The 22,846-nt window shown below is 46.4% G+C and overlaps 1 protein-coding gene across 2 annotated transcripts in view; it reads left to right on the plus strand.

Annotated features, from left to right (window-relative positions):
- The window catches only part of prkcz (protein kinase C, zeta), a 95,303-nt gene continuing 72,457 nt past the window's right edge, over window positions 1–22,846 (plus strand). Inside the window, exons 1-4 of one of the 2 annotated variants that reach the window (XM_015968705.3) lie at window positions 1–297; window positions 10,159–10,280; window positions 10,393–10,482; window positions 11,285–11,335. In XM_015968705.3, the coding sequence (XP_015824191.3) occupies window positions 221–297; window positions 10,159–10,280; window positions 10,393–10,482; window positions 11,285–11,335 (340 nt within the window). In that variant the 5' untranslated portion in view covers window positions 1–220. Of the gene's footprint in view, window positions 298–10,158; window positions 10,309–10,392; window positions 10,483–11,284; window positions 11,336–22,846 lie in introns of those variants that run through there. The other variant, XM_070544916.1, reaches the window with a different exon arrangement.

Here is a 22,846-nt window from a genome sequence, read left to right on the forward strand (position 1 = left end):
CACTCAAGCTAACTTGCTAACGTCTTCGTCATCGAAGCATTAAATGTTTCCCAAACGATAGAAACTTCTCCGAAGCTCTTCTACCTTTCTTCAAAGACGCTGGAGTAAACCCAGGCCCGGACCTCGTTATGTAAGAACTTTTAGTTCCGAGGCGTGACAGCAAGTTCTGGGCCACAAACTTTGGACCTGTTCCGTTGGGCCAGTTTAACCCAACCGAACCATGCATATGCTAGCGTCAAACGGAACCATCATGGACCTGGACTCGGGCTGGGTCAAAGTGAAGGCACATTATGGAGGGTAAGTGAGTCCGCGAGAGGTGTAAGCAGGTGTCTGGCAGGATTTATCCGGATGGAGGGGACGGGGAGACACCTGTGGAATGGAGGCTTCCAGGATGGTGTTCTGGATCAGTTTGTACCCTGGTCATCCATAGACCAGGTCTGGTCTGAGACCTGCCTTCAACTGCCTCTCTCCCAAGGTGTAGAGGAGGAAAATACTTGTTAGGAAAACGTTTAAAGGCTGCCTGAATAAGACAAACATGGACTTTTGTCTTGTAAGATAAAATAGTGACAGTTTGTCACCACTGGAGCGTTTATAGGCCCTTATTTAAAGGTTGCTCATAACCTAAAGGTCATGTAGGGTTTTACAATGAGTTCAACATACTAGAAAGCAAAGGCATGAATAACCTTTTTTCCAATAACATACATGGCTGTGGAAGCTCTTGGATGAAGGCTGGTTGGTTGGTTGGTTGGTGGACCACCTTTGGTGGTGTGTTCGTCACCTTCTGATGGTTTTTAAGGCTCGCCTGAAGACCCACTTTTCTGTCAAGGCTTTCCAGGATTAGCATTTTAAAAATGGTTTTGTTGCCCGGCCTCTTATTGGTTTGCTGTATTTTATGCTCTGTTTTTACTTTTAACTGTCCTATGTTGGTTTCACCATAGTTACATTTGATTTGATGCTTTTATTTTTTATTTGTGTTGTGTTCAGCACCTTGGGCGTCCGCGCCGGTCGCAGAAGGGCCTTTTTAAACAAATACATGCAAATGAAGTGGAATCTTTGTGTTGGGCAGCAGAAACACTTTAGAGCAGAAAAATAAATACAAACTTAGTGATTTGAAGCATTTGGGCTCAGATTAAATGTCAAGCTCTCAATGAAGCTAGAATTTAATGCAAAACGACTGTGTGTGTGTGTGTGTGTGTGTGTGTGTGTGTGTGTGTGTGTGTGTGTGTGTGTGTGTGTGTGTGTGTGTGTGTGTGTGTGTGTGAGTGATTTAATGTACTGCTGTAGTCAGGATGCAGGTAAACAAAACATCCCTCAGGTCTGAGAATTCCCATCACTGCTTTTTCCCTGTAGGACACACACACACACGCACGCACGCACGCACGCACGCACGCACGCACGCACACACACACACACACGTTGACGTGTGGTGAAATCTAAGACCCCGCCCCTATTTAAAGTGGGTTTTTCATGTTTGGGTAGATAAATTCAAGTCACGATCTTCAGCGCCGTGCAGCTCAGAGAGAGTATTGCAGCTGCGGAGGCCTACTCACCGGTCTCCAGCCTCTCTAGCCTAACCCACACAGAGCTTATAATGCTTAGATAATGCTGTGTACTGCTGGTGTAGTTATAAGTTATAACTGCACCAGCAGTACACAGCATTTATAGTTATGACTGTTATCAACCTACCAGTGCTGAAGGAAGCAAGCTAGTTCTGCTAGATCTGGAAGCTGTCACCATTCACACAGGGAGGAGGGGTGACGTCAGCCGGGAGGTCAGGTGTTGTGAGAAATTGTGTTCCCCTGAAATATTCTGCCGTCGGGAGGTCACACTTCAGGCTACCTTCACAACATTTGTGATCGACTTTAATTGGAAAATGATGTCATGTAATAATGTCATGTTTGTGATGTTTTTACATCCATTGGGAGCCTAAGTCACTTCCGGACCACGGGTCCCCGGAAGAACGAATAAATGTCAACGGGGCTAAAAACGCTGTTTTCTCATTCCGCTTGTTTTGTGACATGGATTTCACATATGATGTCCGTGAATGTTAAAGAACATTTTGATACCGAGAACGCGCTTATTTTCTAACGGGTAAACACTATTTTAGGTGTTGTGTGAAAATAAGTCCAGGACTACAAATGCGCTTCACCAGAGTGATGTCATCGAACCAGACATAGAGGAAACTGAGGGGAAATGGCTGTAAGTTCAGCAAACTTCCCACAGGAGGAAAGAACCACCATAAATCTGGTCATGTGGTGAGTAGCAGCTACGCTAGGGGGAGGAGCTTATATGGTGACATCATATATGTGACGTGCTGATTTCTGGTGCGTAGTCATGCTAATCACAAACTTTTACAAGCTGATAAATCTCAAAGTACGTGACTGGCGTGGTGGAAACACGTCATTACTTTTCATGTAAACAGCAGTCCAACACGTGTGATCCAGGGCTAGAAAATGGCTCTGTAGCCCCGTTGACTTAACTTCATGTTTTTGTTCTTCCGGGACCCGTGATGCAGAGGTGACTTAGGCTCCTGATGTGTCCTCCTGAAACCAATAAAGAAGGTACAGTAAAAACATCCTTGTTCACTATTATTTATCGTTAATTATGTAAAAGGATGTAATCTCACTCAGGTTAACCATCTTTAATTCAGGGGAGTTTAGTCCTCATAATGGACAAAACTTCTGTCAATCCAGAAATATTTGCTCTCTACTGCCTAAAGGAAACAGAGTATTTCAGGGGAACATAAATTCCCACAACACCTGTTTCACGTGGATGAGAGCAGCTTCGTAAACAAGCTTGCTCCCAGCCAACGGATCTGGAAAAAGAAAGAAAGAAAACGATCTTTTATGGAGCGATCACTGGCAGCGCCATGGCTGGTGAAGGAGGGTTAGCGAGCCGGGAGGACACTGGAGATCAAGCAAACAATGCTGACTTTTAGTCACCAGATACTGGCGTGAGCCACGGCTGGCGAGCCGGGGAGGCACTGTGTGCTGTGAACACGGACCACCAGCCGAAGGAGACCCGCGTCCAAGTTAACGTTTGAGAAGAAGCCCTTGGAGAAGCACGTCATCTCTGTGACGCGTGGAGAACCACGTCGCCGTTAGTAACGTGTTTGTGGAGATCACATAAACGACGCTGATTTAGCCACTGGCTAGCAGACGAGCGCTGGAGCGTGTTGGGGAGACGGCAGGCTGCAGGAAGAGAGACTCCAGGCTTCCAGGGTGCACTGCTGCCCTCTGCTGGTTCTTTCAGGTTACAGTCATAGTCCAAACACACAAACCGGAGCTCGTATGTCCCTCAACAGCTACTGTATTTCAAGATGGTGGATGACCACGGAGCGTCGACCACAGTTTATGTATTTAAAACGTAAACTTTACAGCTGAGAGGAATATTTAGACTTGATGTTGGTGAGAAATGTTAATTAAAAAGGAGAAGTTGGTGAACTGGAAACAGGATTTATAGTAAACAGGTAAAATATTACACACTGGGGCTTTAAATAGTGGCGGAGGGCTTAGATTTCACCTGATGGTAAAGCATGTAGAAATCCTGTTGGCAGCTCTGCTTCCAGACCGTGAAGTGAACCTGGTGCAGAAACACCAGGAGGTGGTTACGAGGTGGTTCCTGCTTCTGAACACAAACCAGCAGCAGGATAATCAGTTTGTTACATTTATTAGAAAATTCATCAGTCAGACACAGAAGCATTGTTTCTGTGGAAAATCCTGATCCTCTTTATGGTTTAGCAGCTCATTTCTTCTACTGTGTGTGTGTGCATGTGTGTGTGTGTGTGTGTGTGTGTGCATGTGTGTGTGTGCGCGCAGGAGGAGCTAGAGCCAGACTCTAGGCCAGATCAGTTCAGCATGTGTTGATGTATAAAACATAATTATGTGTAAAATAGATAAATTTTCACACTTGCCTTAACTTGGAATAACAGAAGTTTATAAATCTGATGACTGTGTGATTTATGTGTTCATAGATGGTGAAAAACAATAAGAATGAAAGTTTCTACCGTGTCAAAGAAAATCCAAACGGGTTCAGATGAAGGCAGCTGGACTTCTTTGGTTTCATGAAGACGTTTGTCTTCTCACCCGAGGAGCTTTGCCGGTTCAGACTGGAATATGGGAGAGTCAAGCTCATGGCTGTAGCTGTCTGTTGTTGTTTAACGAGCAGAAACTACTGCGAGTACCCCTCCTCTCCATCGCCTGATGAGTCGTTGTGTTGATCAGACACAGGAAGGTGCAAGCTAGACTGAAGCTGCTCAGGAATGAGACTCAAAGCTGCATTATAGGTACTGGGCAGGTGAAATCTAAGCCCCGCCCCTATTTAAAGTGGGTTTTTCACGTTTGACATGGCTAGCTTCTTTTACTCCTCTCACACCATCTATCTTCTCTGTCCATGTTTACTTTGTCCTCTTCAAAGGTGTGTCCCTTGTCCTTCAGGTGTCGTCCCTTGCTGGCCGCGCCCCCTCCGCTGATCACCATGTCCCATGATTGGTCCAGCGTGTAGACTCCTTAGTCCCTGTTCATGGTCCTGGGTCCACGCCTCCTTGTTTCAACTGCTTCTGTGATCCATCTTTTAAACGTTATTGTTCTGTGTTTGTGATCCGTGTTTTGTCCCAGTATGCGGCAGTCCTGAGGGGAAAATGTCTTGTTGATGCCAGAGGTCAGAGGTGAATGGGCCGACTGATTCAAGCTGATAGAAGACCCTAACCCTCGTTACAACCGAGGAACGCAGCAAAGCATTTGTGAAGCCACAACACGCACAACCTTGAGGCGGATGGACTACAGCACCACTCATCTCCACTACAAACAGGAACAAGAGGCTACAATTAGCACCAGCTCACCAAAACTGGACAGTTGAAGACTGGAAAATGTTGCCTGCTCTGATGAGTCTCCGTTTCTGTTGAGACATTCAGATGGTCGAGTCAGAATTTGGCGTAAACAGAACGAGAACATGGATCCATCATGCCTTGTTACCACTGTGCAGGCTGGTGGTGGAGGTGTCATGGTGTGGGGGATGGTTTCTTGACACACTTTAGGCCCCTTAGTGCCAACTGGGCATGGTTTAAATGCCACGGGCTTCCTGAGCATTGTTTCTGACCATGTCCATCCCTTCATGACCACCATGTACCCGTCCTCTGATGGCTACTTCCAGCAGGTCATGAAGCTCCAGTCATTTCTAACTAGTTTCTTGTACATGACGATGAGTTCACTACTACAGCGACCCCCACGGTCACTAGATCTCACCCCGATAGAGCATCTTTGGGATGTGGTGGACCGGGAGCTTCGTGCCCTGGATGTGCATCCCACACATCTCCATCAGCTGCAAGATGCTGTCCTATCAATATGGCCGACATTTCTAAAGATGCTTTCAGCACCTTGTTGGATCAACGCCACGTAGAATTAAGGCCGTTCTGAGGGAGAAAGGGGGTCAAACACCGTATTAGTGTGGTGGTCCTGGTAATGCTCTAGGGGAGTGTAGATGTTTACCACTGAGTTAAATGAAACAGGTGTGGGTCTGATTTAGGACCACACCTGGGCGTAATTTAGGCTTCAATAATGAACCAGTCTGGGTGGCATGTGGAGCTGCAGTGGGAAGCTAGCCGTGTAAACTTCCTGCTGTCGTTGACAGTAGATCCACATTATTACACCTCGGTGAAGTTAGCTTTGTCCCAATTATGTAATATTCAAGCTCCAGTTCACACACCTGAGTGTGTTTGTGTGTGTTGTAGTTCCACACTCAGGTGTGTGGGTGTAGACGGGTGCTGTAGTTCCTACTGAGGAAGCCTGTCTGCTTCACCTCCAGTCCAGCTGAGGTTTACCTTTAACCTGACAAACCTGGCAGACGCCGTCTTACACACACACACATGTACACGCTCACACACACACACGCTCACACATGCACACACACACACACACACACACACATGCACACGCTCACTCATGCACATGCTCACACATGCACGCACACGCTCACTCATGCACATGCTCACACATGCACACACACACACATGCACACGCTCACTCATGCACATGCTCACACATGCACACACACACACACATGCACACACTCACTCATGCACACACACTCACATGCACACGCTCACTCATGCACATGCTCACACATGCACACACACACACACACACACACACACACACACATGCACACACTCACTCATGCACATGCTCACACATGCGCACGCACACACGCACATGCTCACACATGCACACGCTCACACACACATTCACTCATTCACACGCTCACACATGTACACGCTCACACACACACACGCTCACTCATGCACATGCTGACACATGCACACACACATGCACACGCTCACACATGCGCACGCACACACACACGCACATGCTCACACATGTACACGCTCACACATGCACACACACACACATGCACACGCTCACTCATGCACATGCTCACACATGCGCACGCACACACACACGCACATGCTCACACATGTACACGCTCACACATACACGCTCACTCATGCACACACACACACATGCACACGCTCACTCATGCACATGCTCACACATGCGCACGCACACACACACGCACATGCTCACACATGTACACGCTCACACACATACACGCTCACACATGCACATGCACACACACACACACACACATGCACACGCTCACTCATGCACATGCTCGCACATGCTCACACATGCGCACGCACACACACGCACATGCTCACACATGCGCACGCACACACACACGCACATGCTCACACATGCGCACGCACACACACACACGCACATGCTCACACATGTACACGCTCACACATGCACACACACGCACATGCACACGCTCACTCATGCACATGCTCACACACGCACACACACACACACACACACACACACACACACACACACACACACACACACACACACATGCACACGCTCACTCATGCACATGCTCGCACATGCTCACACATGCACACACACACACACACACACATGCACACGCTCACTCATGCACATGCTAACACACACACACGCTCACTCATGCACATGCTCACACATGCACACACACACACACACATGCACACGCTCACTCATGCACATGCTCACACATGCACACACACACACACACTCATGCACATGCTCACACATGCGCACGCACACGCACATGCACACACATGCACACGCTCACTCATGCACATGCTCGCACATGCTCACACATGCACACACACACACACGCACACATGCACACACGCTCACACACACACACATGCACACACGCGCACACACACACACACACACACACACACACACACACACACACACACACACACACACACACACACACACACACACACACACACACACACACACACACACACAGCTGGCTCTATGTTGGGTTAGGGTTCAGAGCAGCAGGGCTGTTGGGTGTGAACACACTCTGCCCACAGACCTGTGTCTCCAGCAGAACCTCCAGGACAGGAAGTCAGCGTTCACGCTCATCTTTAAGGCGGCCTTCAGCTGATAAGGTGTGTGAAGGCCAGAGCTGATAGAAAAGAAGCTCTGATAATAAACACCTCATGACCTTTGATTTTACCTCGTGTCGAGTGTTTTACAGCTTCAGTATTCAAACGAGGGCAAAGTCAGTCTGTCCAGAGTCTGGAGCCAGAAAAGTCCAATTCTGTGTTTCTGAACCTGTGGTGCACACACCTCTACCTGCTCATGGGCTCCCTCTAGTGGACATCCAAAAGGTTCTCATCCGAGGAGCTTTGTCAGTTCAGACTGGAACATGGGCGAGTCAAGCTATAAGCTGTAGCTGTCTGTTGTTAACGAGCAGAAACTACTCCGAGTACCCCTCCTCTCCATCCCCTGATGAATCGTTGTGTTGATTAGACACAGGAAGGTGTGACCTAGACTGAAGCTGCTTAGGGATCAGATTCAAAGCTGCATTTTAGGTACCGGAAAGGTGAAATCTAAGCCCCGCCCCTATTTAAAGTGGGGTTTTAATGTTTGAAATAGATGGTGAGTAAATTTTATTTATACAAAACTTATAACATAGAATCACCAAGATCAAAACAAATAAAACAATGATCTCAAAATGGAAAGACTAACATCAGGAAATGAAAGTCATAAAATAATAAAATACCATAAAACAAATGAAAGATGTTTACAAATTAGAGTGAAAAATAAGAAACTACATATTTAAGTAACTGCAGCCTTAAATCAAAGGGTCTTCAGCTGTTTTAAAAGTGTCCAGACTGTCAACGCTACGTAAGGAAAGAGGAGGATCGTTCCAAAGTCGGGGTGCAGCAGTCTGGAAGATGGCATCCTTCACTCCTCTCAGTCCATCGGTCTTCTCTGTCCAGAATGTGTCCTTGTCCTTCAGGTGTAGGTGGACTAGAGTCCTGACCTGAAGAGGTGGCTCTCCTGTGTTGTGCCATGCTCTTGTGTACTTGTTGTTTAGTCTCCCCGATGTCAACATCTGGACAGTCCTCACCACACTGGACTGCATAAACGACGCCACTGAGCTTCTGTTTGGGTGTTTAGTCTTCAGGATGGACCCGGTTCTGTCTGAGGGTGTTGTTGGGTTCAAGTTTACTGGGATGTCGTGTTTGGACAAGATTCTTCTAGGTTTCTCAAGGCTGAGGCCTTGTCTAAACTGGTTAGCAACGCGTCTGAGTGGCGTCCAGCCCTGGTCCTGGGGACCTTCTGCCCTGATGGTTTTAGTTGTTTCTCTGCTCCAACACACCTGATTTATTGAGTCAATCACCTGTTCAGCAGCTCATCCAGTGACTCACCAAAGCAGTTGTGTTGGTGCCGCTGGGCCAGGGTTAGTTTTTACTGCAGGTGAAATATGAAAGCAGGATGTAATCACCAGTGTGATAACTGTTATGGTTCTGTAAGATGAACGAAATCTTCTTGTTTAGTTTTATTCTCAGTGATAAAATGTTGCTGGTGACCATTAAAAACATGTTTGTCTTCTATTTAAATTAATTTTTGATTACTTTCTTTTTAAAATATGTTTTCTCAACTTTCAGAGTAAAAGTTTCTTGTTTGTGCTGCATATAATAATAATAATAATAATAATAATAACAAAAATATGCTAATAATAATAATAATCACAATAATAATAACAATAACAATATGCTAATAATAATAACAACAATAATGCTAATAATAATAACAACAATAATGCTAATAATAATAATAACAATAATGATGCAAATAATAATAACAAAAATAACAATGATGCAAATAATAACAATAACAATATGCTAATAATATAATAATGACAATAACAATAACAATATCTAATAATAATAATAATAATAACAACAATAATGCTAATAATAATAATAACAATATTGATGCAAATAATAATACCAATAATACCAATAATGCTAATAATAATAATAACAATAATAATACCACTAATGCTAATAATAGTAGTAATAATAACAATAATGCTAATAATAATAATAATAATACCACTAATGCTAATAATAGTAGTAATAATAACAATAATGCTAATAATAATAATAATACCACTAATGCTAATAATAGTAGTAATAATAACAATAATAACAATAATGCTAATAATAATAATAATACCACTAATGCTAATAATAGTAGTAATAATAACAATAATGCTAATAATAATAATAATAATAATAATAATACCACTAATGCTAATAATATTAGTAACAATAACAATAATAACAATAATGCTAATAATAATAATAATACCACTAATGCTAATAATAGTAGTAATAATAACAATAATGCTAATAATAATAATAATAATAATAATAATAATAATACCACTAATGCTAATAATAGTAGTAATAATAACAATAATGCTAATAATAATAATAATAATAATAATAATAATAATACCACTAATGCTAATAATAGTATTAATAATAACAGTAATACTACTACTACTAATAATAATATTAATATCAAGACTTAAAGCATGTCTCAGTGACCAGATGTGGCCATTTTGTTTATTTCTTGTCACCTTGTGAGACAACACATTAGGGTTAGGTTTTAATCTTGCCAGGTGCTATAAAACATCATTTCTTCTTCTTAATCGTAATAAAAACAAATGAAATTCTCATTTTCTGAGTCAGATCTGTGTTTTTATGTTTTGTCCCGTGTCTGTGTGTGTCTTCAGGTGTGTGCTGATCACTGACCTGTCGGCCTCGCTCACCTTTGTGGAGTTGTGTGAGGAAGTGAGAGTCATGTGTTGTGTTGCTAAGCAACAGCCCATCACGCTGAAGTGGATTGACGATGAAGGTGATGAGGGACTCCTGATTAATTCCTGGTGATTATCGTAAATCCCAGTGAGGGAAAAGCAGTTGACCCTCCACACAAACGCTCCTGAACTTTGACCTCTTTGTGTTTTTAGGGGATCCTTGTACTATCTCCTCACAGATGGAGCTGGACGAGGCTTTTCGGATTTACAGTCGGACCAGGAGATCTGGACTGCTGCTGCACGGTGAGATTGCTCCTCGTTCCTGCTAAAACTCCCCAGGCCTGATGGTCTGTAGGGATAGAAACCATCAATCAGTCGAAACGTCAAAGACGATTGTTGTCATTACTGATGAACCGGAGACCTTCTGCACATTTCCTCACATAGATCCTGTTGTTGGACCGAATCTTCATTAAAAAGTTCCATCTAATGTTTTAAAGCAGTAATTTTGCATTTCTCCTCGTCCAGTTTTCTCTAGAGAGAATTATAGAAAGAGACGCATCGATTTAACTGTACAGAACGTGATAAAAATAACTGTAGGAACGTTTTAGTCTGCAGTGAAGTTAAATAAAAAGCCACTTTTTCTAATGTTCTAAATAGGTTTATAAGTGGAGGTTAGCTTACCATACCATAGTTTATTTATGTAGCACATTTACAGAGCAGCATGGGAGCTGGCCAGAGTACAGGCTGGACCAAAACACGACCACAGGACACAATTACTGATCAGTAAGAGCAGATAAAACACGAGCAACACAGTAAAACCAGTCACTGTCGTAGAAGTGGGTCTTTAACACCCGCCAATGATGGAGCCTGCGAGCTATAACAGGTAGAGCTCCACAGGTTTGGGGCAGCACGGACAAACGCTCGTTCACCCCGTGGTTTGTAACGTATCCGGGGCGTGCACAGCAGCAGGAGGTCAGCTGACCTCTACGTGGGTACACAGGCGTGTAGGAATCTGTGTCGCATACCGGATGTTCCCGTAAGCAACTTTCATTTGATGTTATTAAATAGATTAAATTCACTTTTCCAACTTGTCCCTGTCTTTCAGTTTTCCCCTCCATCCCGGAGCAGCCCGGAATGCCCTGCCCAGGAGAAGACAGTGAGTTCATTCCTTCTTTTCACACAAACCTAGTAGCGTAATGTTTCGGAGAGGCGAACCACGAAGGTGTGGATCACAGCAGTTGTTGCTCAAAGGGATGATCTGAGACGGGTGGTGTTTCTCAGCGCCTAGGAACCTCGCCTTGATGTCTTGGCCCCGCCCCGGTTGCCTAGGAGATACGTCATGTTCCACCGAGGCGTGTGTTCTCCGTTTATTAGCCGTTTAGCTAGCTGAGCGAGGACACATGGGAGGTGTCTTGTAGCCTAGCCTTGGTCAAACATTACCCAGAATACACCGCTGTATTTTCAAAAGGACGGCGCATCAGAAGCCGGCAGCTACTTTGGGGACAAATTTCAAGTTTAAAAGTAAGTCAGCTCATTTAAAATGTTATTTTAGATCCAAAGAACTCCTCTATGGTTGGTTAGTAGCTTAGTAGTAGCAGCTTCGGTGGCTAGCGGGTAGTAACTCACTTATATATTTAATTTAATAAACATGGACACAATTTAAAAGTAAAAGGCTCGTCATATATTTATGTTGAAACTAACGCTATATTTTATACGTATTATCTCCCGTGTCACGTGACGTTATGTTACCGCCGTGGAAGCCGCGGTCACGTGACGCAAGTCTGTTCCATTTAACTGTTTTCTTTGACCAAGGAAGGGCCGTGTCCTCGTAAGCAAGGCGCCTGGACAAGCACCCGGGATCTCTCTGGGATTCATCTGTCAACTAAACCGTTGCAATGTAGTCTCAAAGTGTCTCCGTTATGTTTCAATTTATTCACAATGCATCACCATTAAATGTGTCATTTGCTTTCCAACTCCACCTAAACAATTCTGGCATTTGCTGCAGATCATTCCCACAGATGGTAAATAGAGAAATAGTCAAGACATGTTTACGATGTGTGTGTGTGTGCGCGCATGTGTGTGTGTGAGAATGTGTGTGTGTGTGTGTGTGTGTGTGTGTGTGTGTATGTGTATGTGTGTGTGTGTGTGTGTGTGTGTGTGTGTGTGTGTGTGTGTGTGTGTGTGTGTGTGTGTGTGTGTGTGTGTGCGCGCATGTGTGTGTGTGTGTGTGTGTGTGTGTGTGTGTGTGTGTGTGTGTGTGTGTGTGTGTGTGTGTGAACAGACTCCCCTTTGTGTGGAGGTAATGATGGAGGGTGGGAGGAGGAGGAGGAGGAGGAGGAGATGTTAAAATCCAGGATGATCAGCTCGGCGGATGGAGGCTGCCCTGCCATCCACCATATTCTCCGTCACCAACAAGCCCCGCCCTCCTCCTCCCCCTCCTCCTCCACACTACCACTGCTTTTTCCCAGCATCCTCCTCTCTTCCTCTCAGCTGTGTGGCGCTGCTGTCTCTCTGGGAGGAGCCTGCGTCTCTGCTGTGATGCACGAAAAGAAGCGAACACAGAGAGGGAGTGTTGTACCGTGCAGCTCAGATCAGGGCGGACATGCAGGACTCCTGCTCCTCTGTTTGTTTGTTTGTTTATAAACATTTCCTAGGACCGTTTTGCCATAACCAGGAGGAGTAAGACCCTGGAGAGAAGGAATAGAACAGCTGAGTTAGAGGGAGGGGAGGGGAGGGGAGGGAAGGGCGAGCAAGGCAGAGAGAAAGGAAATAATGAAATAAATCCCAGGGAGGAGAGAGAGAGAGAGAGACGGATCATCAGAGAAAGGGAGAGGAGGGGATGTAGCGGTGTGTACCCGCGCCGGCTCGCCACACACACACACACACACACACACACTTAGCCTGGATTATGTGCTGATAGAGGTGGAGAAAAAGGAAGAAGGCGACCCGGTGAGCTATCTATATGCTATCTGTCCTCATTCCATCGTTTCATCCTCCCATCCTCTCCATCAGTCCGTCTTTGCTCCTAAACCAGAGACAATGGCTTCCTCCTGGTTCTGGTTTCTGTGTGTGAGAAGCCAGGTCTGGGTCTTCTTCTGCGATGCTTGATGGATTCATGTCTCGTCATGCCTCATGATGTAGGCGGAGACTGCTAGCCGCGTTAGCCTGGCTGTGCGTTTGGCAGGAGCTGCACCTGCCAGCCGGTGTGACGTGTTGCTGGTGAACATATGTGGCTGTATTGTTGTTTGGTGTCCCATTTGGGCCGTGACGGACTTCTGTGGTGCAGACCGACTGCTCCTCAGAGCATCGCTCCACTTGTGCTCTACGAGCTGATGGAGAGGAGAATGTGTTTGTGCCGCCGAGCAGGCAGAGAGCAGAAGCTTTAACCAAAGACTGACCTTCACAAACCTTCTGATGTAGCTCTAACGCATCCAACCTGAGCGTTCCCGGTTGAAACTGATCACGACACACAAACGCCCACATCTGGAGACCTTCCAGGGGATGTCTCACTTAGTGGTGGTGCTTCTGTCTGCAGGTGAGACAACCAGCTTCTGGAGACGAGCGCCCTCATTAGAGCATCACTAGACAGGCTCCAGGACATGGGTTCACTTCTCCTGGTTTGGTCTTCAGAGCTGCTGGAGAAGCTTTTATCACACCTGACAACAAAGCTGTGATGATGTCATCGGGGCTGTCTGAGGTTGGGCTCAGAAAATAAAACTTGTTATCTTTGTACCTCTGAGCCTCAGCTGTGTGTTAAGGGTTAGGGCTGGGATCAGCACGGGCTTAAATACAGACGGGCCAGCAGCGTCTCAGCTGGTGTTAGCCGAGTCTGTGTATCTGTAGCATTTTTAGCTTTTAGACAAATCATCTGACTAAATGGCACCTCCGTTTCTCTCCATCAGCTCAGCCAGACGGTCTTCATGCTAAGTGCTTCTCCTCTCGGGTCTTCATGTTCAGCGTCTCTAAGGTCAGATGGAGCTCCTGCAGTTGCAGGAGCTGCAGGAGCTTGTTGCTAGGAGCCAAGAGCCCATTAGGGTCCCAAACCACAACCTTCATCATCAGCTGACTCATCCATGTCTGTAAACTTTACATACATTCGTCCATGCTACCCGGTTGGACCCCTTCAATCTTCAGAACCACCTTAACTCTTGCTTTCATGGATCAAGGTGGCCCTCAGAGGTTCTGGTCTCTCCTGGCATGGCAACATCAGCTTCATCCATGACGGAAACTAGCGGTGTGTCGATTCGCCGTTGAATCCATGCATCGCTATGTGACGTGTGCCGATCCAACATGGATTTTATAACGTTCATTAACGATTATAATTAAATGCTGAAAACCAGCCACAAAGCGTGGCAGGAACATAAAAACGACATGTTCCGCCCGGACACGTAAAGAGACGGACCAGTGGAGGAAACGCAACGGGAGCCAAAGTCACGGCCGTCTACTGGCCGACCACGGCTCTCTGACGTCAGAGAGAGTGAATGCAAGTCAGTGGGGCTTAAAAAAGCTGTTCCCGCCTCTATTCCCGCTTGTTGTGCGCCGTGCGTTCTAACAGGGGGGGGGGGCTGACCGCCCGTGTTCATTTTCATAACTGACGTCTGTCCTGTAGGTGTCATGCAGCAGTGTGTAGGCGGTGTGTTCAGTCTAACATGGACGAGATGGTGGACTCAAAGGTTTTTGGTCATTTTAATGTGTGCAGAGTTGGTGTGGAAGTACGGAAAAGCTACGATGTGAGAACAAACCTGAACGATGAACAAGCGCAGTGGCAGTGGTGTTAGTCGTGCGAATCGTTTAATAAGTGAATCCAAGTGGAATCGTGGGTGTCCTCAACGGATGAAGCTCAGGCTGCAGGGCTGTCATACACCTGCTCCCATTTCCTCCTGTTGGTGCACATCCCTGTTCACCACTGCTGGGCCAAGCTCCAGTCATACTGGTTAACTGGAAACCATCAGACTGCCTGTCTGTAAACCTGTTTGGGGTTTTAAGAGAACCTGAAGAGTAAGTCCAGCCGAGGCCCAAAACTCAAGGCTCCCGTCTGTCTTGGTCAGACTCGTGCTGCTTAACCCTGAAGCTGAGCGTTTGGAAACGGCCTCATAGCATCGCCGGAGGCGTCCTCGCCAACAGCACAACAAACAACGGAGGCTTTTCCATCCCGGCCACGTCAGCTCCAGGTCTTAAAAGGGTTCTTGGACACAGCAGCACCGGTCTTCAGAGACCAATCACTTTGGTTATCATCTTAACAGCTTGGAGAAAACAACCATGAATCCATCATCTGCTGTTGGTGTTTAGATGCCACGACTCTTACACATCAGTGGTGGTCTCAGAGTCTTTACTTTCAGGCATTTTATTGTGTTTGTGTGTAAATATTTCCATTTTTACCCATCGTAGACGGCTTCTAGCCTTTCTTCTCTGTACCCAGAGGAAACCTACGCATGAAGCCGAGTTTTGAACCTCCATCCTTCTTGCTGGACGGGATCGGTGCCACCACATAGCTGATAGTTACTGGAGCTGCTTTAAGCTGTGCCACATTTAGCTGTTAGCTCCTGAGGGAAAGAAACTCACACAAACATTTATATAAAACATCTTAAACAGCAGGAAAAATCTCCTGAAGTTCCCAGAACTGATGTAAATCCGACGATGGGATGATTCGCTGCATCTGAGAGGAAATCCAAACTTCTGACTCGCACACCGACGTTAGAGAAACTCATCCGGACCGAGATCTACGGAGGTGAAGCGAGCTTCCAAAAGTCTCGCTTTGGGTTTCTGCCACTGATGTAATCCCTGGGACGCCTCGACTCCGAGATAATAATCTGATTACTTCTGTCATCCGGGGGCTTCTTCAGCTCAGCAACATGGCCGAATAACACGTTTACCTGGCTAAAGGGGTCCAGGTCTGAAGATCCACCGTTTCACCTTCCTCGGACCAACATCCTGGCCTAGTTTACCTCTAAGTAAGTTTCCACCAGCATCACCTTTTAATGGCTGTCTTGTTCATAAATGGGATGGATATTTCTGTAAACATGACTCACTGCGGCCTGAAAAGGACGATAAACGAGTTTTAGTTTCTATAAATAAACTGGTGGACATGGTGAAAATCACCAGATCTACTAAAACGCTGGAAGCTGTCCTCCAGCAGCGCAGGTGGACGTTCAGAGGCTCCAGGGTGGGAGAAGATGGACTAAAGTCTTTCTGGCTGTGAAAATGAATTCTAAAGATCCCAGATGGAAACTTAAATACTCCTGATCACCGCCTTGATGACCAGTTCCTCCGTCAGAGTCCCTCAACTCACCCAATCCCGCTGTTCTTTTCAGGGGAACACACACACACACACACACACCGTGAGTGTCAGTGGTCAGGATGAATTTGGTTTACCGTAGCCAAAGATGCATGTTGGTTTTTCACTACTAAGCCTGTTTGTTCGTGTTCACCTGTAGGGACTTGTGCACGTGTGCAGGTGTACCTCACCCATGGCTCGGTGCTTCCTTCATCAATCCTTTCTAAATAAAGTTGGAATCGCCGTATGGAAGCTGAAAGTGCCAGCCTAGAAATCTAGACCGACTGTAGTAAGAGCAGAGATGTAGCTCTGCAGGTCGGTCTAGCCGCTGAGCGTTGTTGCTGTAGCAGGCTGCCATTGGCTCTGCTGAGTGTAGGTTGGGCCAATCGCAGCTCTTTATGTTGGTAGAGGGCAGACTGAACACCGTTACAGCAGATCTTCGTACCTTCTTACAATGATGGCAGAGCTGCGATGAAGTAAAACTACAAACATGGCGTTGGCTCAGGAGCGGCGCTGGCATCAGCGCTTCAGCCCCAAAGGACACAACCGTAAATATCTGAAAAGGCACAAACTGTAGATTAAATTGACTCTTTTCTGACCTAAATTAAAGCTGCATAATAAATAAGCCAGCTGCTACTGGTGAATACTGTGATGTCATCACACTGCTGTGTGCTGTAGGTATGGAGACGTCACACACAGCTGTAGCCTTTAGTTTATGTTTATTAACCCTTTAAACACGAGTGTCCAGCGATCCTAGCAGCTGAGGACTCTGTCTGAGCTTGGGTCCGCCATGGCAAACGGGTTCTAGGTGAGGGATCAGACTCCTTATGATGTTCCCTCACCTGAACGCGGGTCACTGGGCCCCCCCTCTGGAGTTGGGGCATGCTGCCTCTAGGGCCTGGGTTAGGGTTAACGGTGTGTTAGAGCAGCAGCAGGGTCACATCAGATCACCGCTGCATGCAGATCAGCTGTTATGTCATGTTGTCATCGTGGTAAAGGTGGAAACACACGCAGACTAGAGATGTACCCCCCCATCTTCCTGCTGAGAGCCACACACACAGCCCAGTCGGCTCCTCTGGGTCGTTACAGAACTTGTTGTTGTTTATGTCGCTGCTGTCAACATTATGGAACAATAACTGTTGACAGCTGGGAGAAAATCCATCCTAAAATCTATTGATCTGTGTTATGGGTTTCTGCGCCTCTTGTCGATGTCCACTGATTCTCCGTCCAGCACCAGAGCCGGTTCTGTCGTGGACTGGTCGATGCTTTCCTTTGGTGGTGTCACAAAAGCATCTAAAGCAGCCTGTGGTTTTTAACGCTTATATTAGTGGTGCTGAATGAGTATTTCATCTTTTTCATCTTTCTACATTTGAAGTGTTTTAACTAAATTAATGTGTTCATGTAGTTTCCAGGCACCTTTCTTTTTTCCTTGGATGGTGACTTAAATCTGCTGTTTAAAGTAGATATGGAAGAAAAAAGCCATGCTCCAAGCGAGTAATCATTCATTATAATATAAGCGGTTCGGTCGCGTGCGACCTTCATGGCATCAACTACTGTACACATAAACTACTGTCTAGTTTTCTGTTTGTTAAATCCAGAGATGGGAACTGTGGCATCAACAAGTTCTCTTCACGCTGTGTTCCTCTTCAGTTCAGCCACTAACCCAGGAGATTTCTATCAGCGCTGTGAAAGAACCTGCTGAGCAGAACAGAACCACGGCATGGAGTCGACGTGTTGGTGCCACAAGTCCATCGCTGCTAAAATTTAGTATTTAATCAAACCGCAGAGGCTGATAACTTTACTCAGCCTCTAGTGACGCGTTATGAAACGAGCCATCTAGCTGCTTTTCCTGTGGTTCTAGAGGCTTTTGGAGACATGAAAGCAGGTGTTGTCCTCTCTGTCCTCATGGCTCCTCCCCCATCCCATAGCAGCCACTGGCAGCCCAGTGCCCCCGCAGCATGGTGTGTGCATATGTGTCAGTTCAGAGTGATGATCCAAGCTTGTTCATCCAGTCATTGGATAATCAATGCTGCAGCATCTTAGATAAAGTAGCTCCTGTTAAGCAGATCACTTTTTCTAGCAAGAGGAAAAGTCCTTGGATTCAGAACAGTTACCGTCTCAGAGGGAGACGCTGCAGAGCCGAGGGATGCTGGAACTAGATAAAAAGTCACGGGCTGCACTTTAAAGAACCGATGACATCTCTGAATGAGAGGGTGAAAAGTAGCAGGGCCGCTGGCTTTGCTCAGCTGATCGCTGCAAACAGAAATGACTCTAGTCCTGTTTGGCACCATGAACCAGAATGTTTCTCCTCACGCCGCTCTTGTGCCCGTTTACTCGTCTGACTAACAACTTTCTAGCGTTCTTTCAGAATAAAATCAGAAATATCACCTCCATCTACTTCCTGCCTCCCATCCAACCCCCTCCCTCCCAATCATGGTCTGTCTTTACTCCTGTAGACTTGCAGGACGTTTGCCTCATTCAGAACACATGAAACCATCCTCATGCCCTGCTGATTTCACTCTTAACTCCTGTGCCACCGTCGATCTATTGAACTGTCGTCCAGCCCTGTAGCAGAGCTCTCAGGTTTAGTGTTAAGTTCAGAGTGAGGTCATGGAATCGGATCAAGAATTTCCTACGGACAGGAAAAGGTTCAGGGACAGAGAGTGTGCTGTAACGTCTCTAGATCTGCTCTCCCCTAGAGGACCACCACACTGATACGGTGTTCGACCCCCTCTCTCCTCCAGAACTGCCCTAAGTCTACGTGGCGTTGGTGCAACAAGGTGCTGGAAGCATTCTGTAGAGATGTTGGCCCATGCTGGTGGGATAGCATCTCTCAGTTGGAGATGTGTGGGATGCACGTCCAGGGCACGAAACAATCCTGTTTAACTTTGTCTGATTCAGCAAGTCAGTTTTCTCTGTTTTTGTGGCTTTTGTTAAAATTAGAAACACCTTTGGAGCTTTGATTTAGTTGGGTTACGTTTACATTTCATGTTATCCAAGAGGAGGTATTTTTATTGTCTCATTATTAGAACAGAATCATTCTCTAATGAACCAGATCTGTTCAGAGATCCAGTTCAGAGGCGCTAACGTCTGGTTTAATGCAACCCAATCTCTTCAGAAAGCAGCGGTCGGCATCTTCCAGGAGTTATCACACACCCCACACCGCTTCCTTCACCTCCACTAACCACTCAACAATCAGCCGCTCCTTCAGGATGCGATGATGTCATACGTCAGCAGTTGTCTCGGGCTGGGCGTTCACACCCAGAAGCTCGCGGATCACCTCTGGACTCCTAAACATCTGTGGCTCCAGAAACGGCAGCAGTGGCTTAGCCTCCCTGCTGCACTGCAGCACAGCCACACGTCCTCTCTCCTCCTGCAGGAGATGCCGCGATGCTCCGGCATTGATCTGGGAGCGGGAGCTAATCCTGTCTAGTGGGAGGGGCTGGACGTGAGGATAATTTAGGATCCATATCTGGTTATTTCTCCTGACGTGAACTTGTGTGGAGGGTAAAAGTGGTGTGCTGTGAAGGTTTGGTTCAGCCTGAATGGTTGCCTTGTGACTGGAGCGGGGACCGTGGCACAGCAGCGCTCCATTGTTCTGCCGTTAACACTCCGACGTTTCTTCACACAGCAGAATGATGCTCTGTGGCAGACGGACGCTGAGGCGGTCGGGTTTGGCGGCTAAAATCGTCTGTTAGTGATCGTCTCACTAAGAGGATGAATATTGTAATAAAAGCAGCAATGGCTGCCCTCCAGACAGAACCTACAAACCACACCAGCAGGCCCAAACGACCAAAAATACGCCCGAACATATCCAAACAGTACAGCGTCTCAGGCCAGTCCCACTGTGGAACCGGTCAACTACGGCCTCCTGTGGCCCTCTCGCGCTTTAGGGACAGGTGGGCTTTGATGCAGCAGGTCCCTCGGTTATCAAACGTTGGTAGAAACTATCATTAACATACAAAACGCCCTCAAATAACCATATTTGGTCACGCCACGTCGTCTGGCTGCCCAAGTACAAGAGAACCGCACCGTGCAGAGGTTGTAACCGCGGTTGAGACGGAGAGGAGGGCTCTGCTGCTCAGTCCTCACTTCTGCTTCTAACCAAAGTCCAGCAGGTCCAGCACAAACCAGCGTATTCCTCCTTAAAGCACAGCTCGCTGTACTCTTAGTTTTATTAAATAAAGTCGTGTGAATAACTGAGTTGAGCTTTAGGGAGGTGCAGCATTCTTCATGTCCAGGAGGACGTCCTCTCAGGGACCAGGAAGTAGCGTTAAGACATGTTGATCAGAGCAGCTCATGAACTGAGATGTAATTAAGACATCAGCTGTAGGAACTGCTGGCCTCCTCTATAGATCAGCTGTCAGCTCCTCCTCAGAGTCTCATCATTTCTTCACTCATTCCTGAGAGTTAAAGGTGGAACGAGCCGCCAAAGTCGGCGCCCGATTTCCCACAAGACTTTTCTTCGACTCCAGCTGAAGAACCGCCAGATAGACGTCTCATGAAACAGTCCTGCAGAGCTGTAGGTGCGGCTCGGGCTAAATAACAGGACATCTGCTCTTTGTTTGGAGTCGAATGGTCTGGAATCAGGGATCAGATCCGGATCCGGATCCTGGTCCGAGTTTTTCTGTTAGGTCGACTCCATGTTGGTTTAAATCAGCTGGTTTTACCTGACCTATGATCAGGTTTCACATACAGGCACGGGTTCTTCATCCATTCTCAGTCATCACTGCTACGGTGCGTTCAGGGACCAGAAAAAAAGCCCAACTTTTTTTATTATTATCATAATTTTACAGTCATTTCCTTCCGTTCCATATTGCTGCTTAACAAAGAGGAAGCATTCAGACTGATCAGTCATGCAGTTTGAGTTATTTAGTAAACTTTACTTTGTAAAAAGCTTCAGAGATTCTGTAATATTATATTTTTACATAATTATTCATAAACGGTTGGTGCAGATAAAGTCCAGCGACTTTCTGGAGACGCACGTCCTGCTGGTCACTCAAACACCGGAGTTCAGCTCATTTGGTCACATTTCGGTGTGATCCTGAGAAATGATCTAAAATGTCCCGTGAGCTGTTGGGACTCATGTCAGTGGTTCCTGACCCGGGCTCCGTGACCCCTGGGGGGGGGGGGGGGGCACAGTTAGTCTGTGCCTAGGTCATGAGGTTCCTAAAGCCTGCGGCACACGCGCTTTGATTGGCCGCTAGAGTATTCCAGCTCAGCCGGCAGCTCACGTAGTCGGCTGAGGGCGAGTTTTATCTTCACCCCAGCTTCTCGTGAGGCCGGAAACGCCGTGAAAAGCGAGGTTTCTGCTGAGCTAACAGTCATCCGAGGCCGATTGCAGCAGGCTTAAGATTATATCTGTAAAAATTACATTTGTAAAACCCGAATAACACACCCAATAGTATGTAGGAGTGTCTGTATGAAGTTTATAATTAATCACGTGGGTCGCAGTTAGGATTGCTGCTTTGTCTCTTATTATGAAAATAAACCATTAAAGCCATTTTTGTGTTAGCTAGCGTTGGTTGGCAGCCATCTTTACCGCTCTGCCTCTTAACGGTAATCAGCTGAACAGCCATGATGGATTTTTGATCGATTCTGAGTTTCCTGAGATTTATTTTAATCAACTTTATTTAAAACAAAACAATCTTTGCTGTTTTCATGGGACTGTGAGACTCTGTGACCCAAAGCCCAGATCGTTCCAGAAACACCAGATAAAGCGTAAAGGACGTTATTAAGTTAAACAACACGGATGTTTCCTACCACTGGTAACAACGGAAAGTCGTCCTCCATCCACCATGATGATCATTTGAAGCCATTCTTAGCACTTTTTCCGTACTTTTAACCAGCCGGTATGTGCTAAAACGGCCCTCTACAGGGTCACTGCCACTCAGACCCCACCGCCCTCTGTGGCCAGACTGTCACACTTCAGAGTGCCGGTCCGGCCCGTGTTGACCTGGTGCAGCTGCTGCATGCTTTAGATGATGAACACAGCTTATTTGTCTGGTTCAGCTTCTGCCGAGCACAGTTAGACAACGGATTATGAAAGAACGGGTAACTCTGGGAACGCGTGGATTCTTCCTGATGTAAGAAGTGAGTCTACTCTTTGTTTCGGTAGTTTCGGCGTCGACATCATCCCAGCGTGCGGCGTTGTGTGACTCTTAAAAAACCCAGTAGAAACGCTGGCAGCGAAGGGCTTTCCGATCAGGAAACGGCTGGCAGTGAACGAGTTAAGGTCTCAAAAAGATGAATGCGCAGCAAGGATAAGTTTCACTTTTAGTTTTACTAAACAGACACTAGGGGGTGCTAGAGGCAAGCCATAACTGCTTAGTATCCCTTTAAAATCAAGAAATCAGCTGTTAGGGTAAATAACCAGATCAGACTTCCTGTAAC

This window comes from Nothobranchius furzeri, chromosome 15 (assembly GCF_043380555.1).
Source record: "Nothobranchius furzeri strain GRZ-AD chromosome 15, NfurGRZ-RIMD1, whole genome shotgun sequence".
NCBI classification, from domain to species: Eukaryota; Metazoa; Chordata; class Actinopteri; order Cyprinodontiformes; family Nothobranchiidae; genus Nothobranchius; species Nothobranchius furzeri.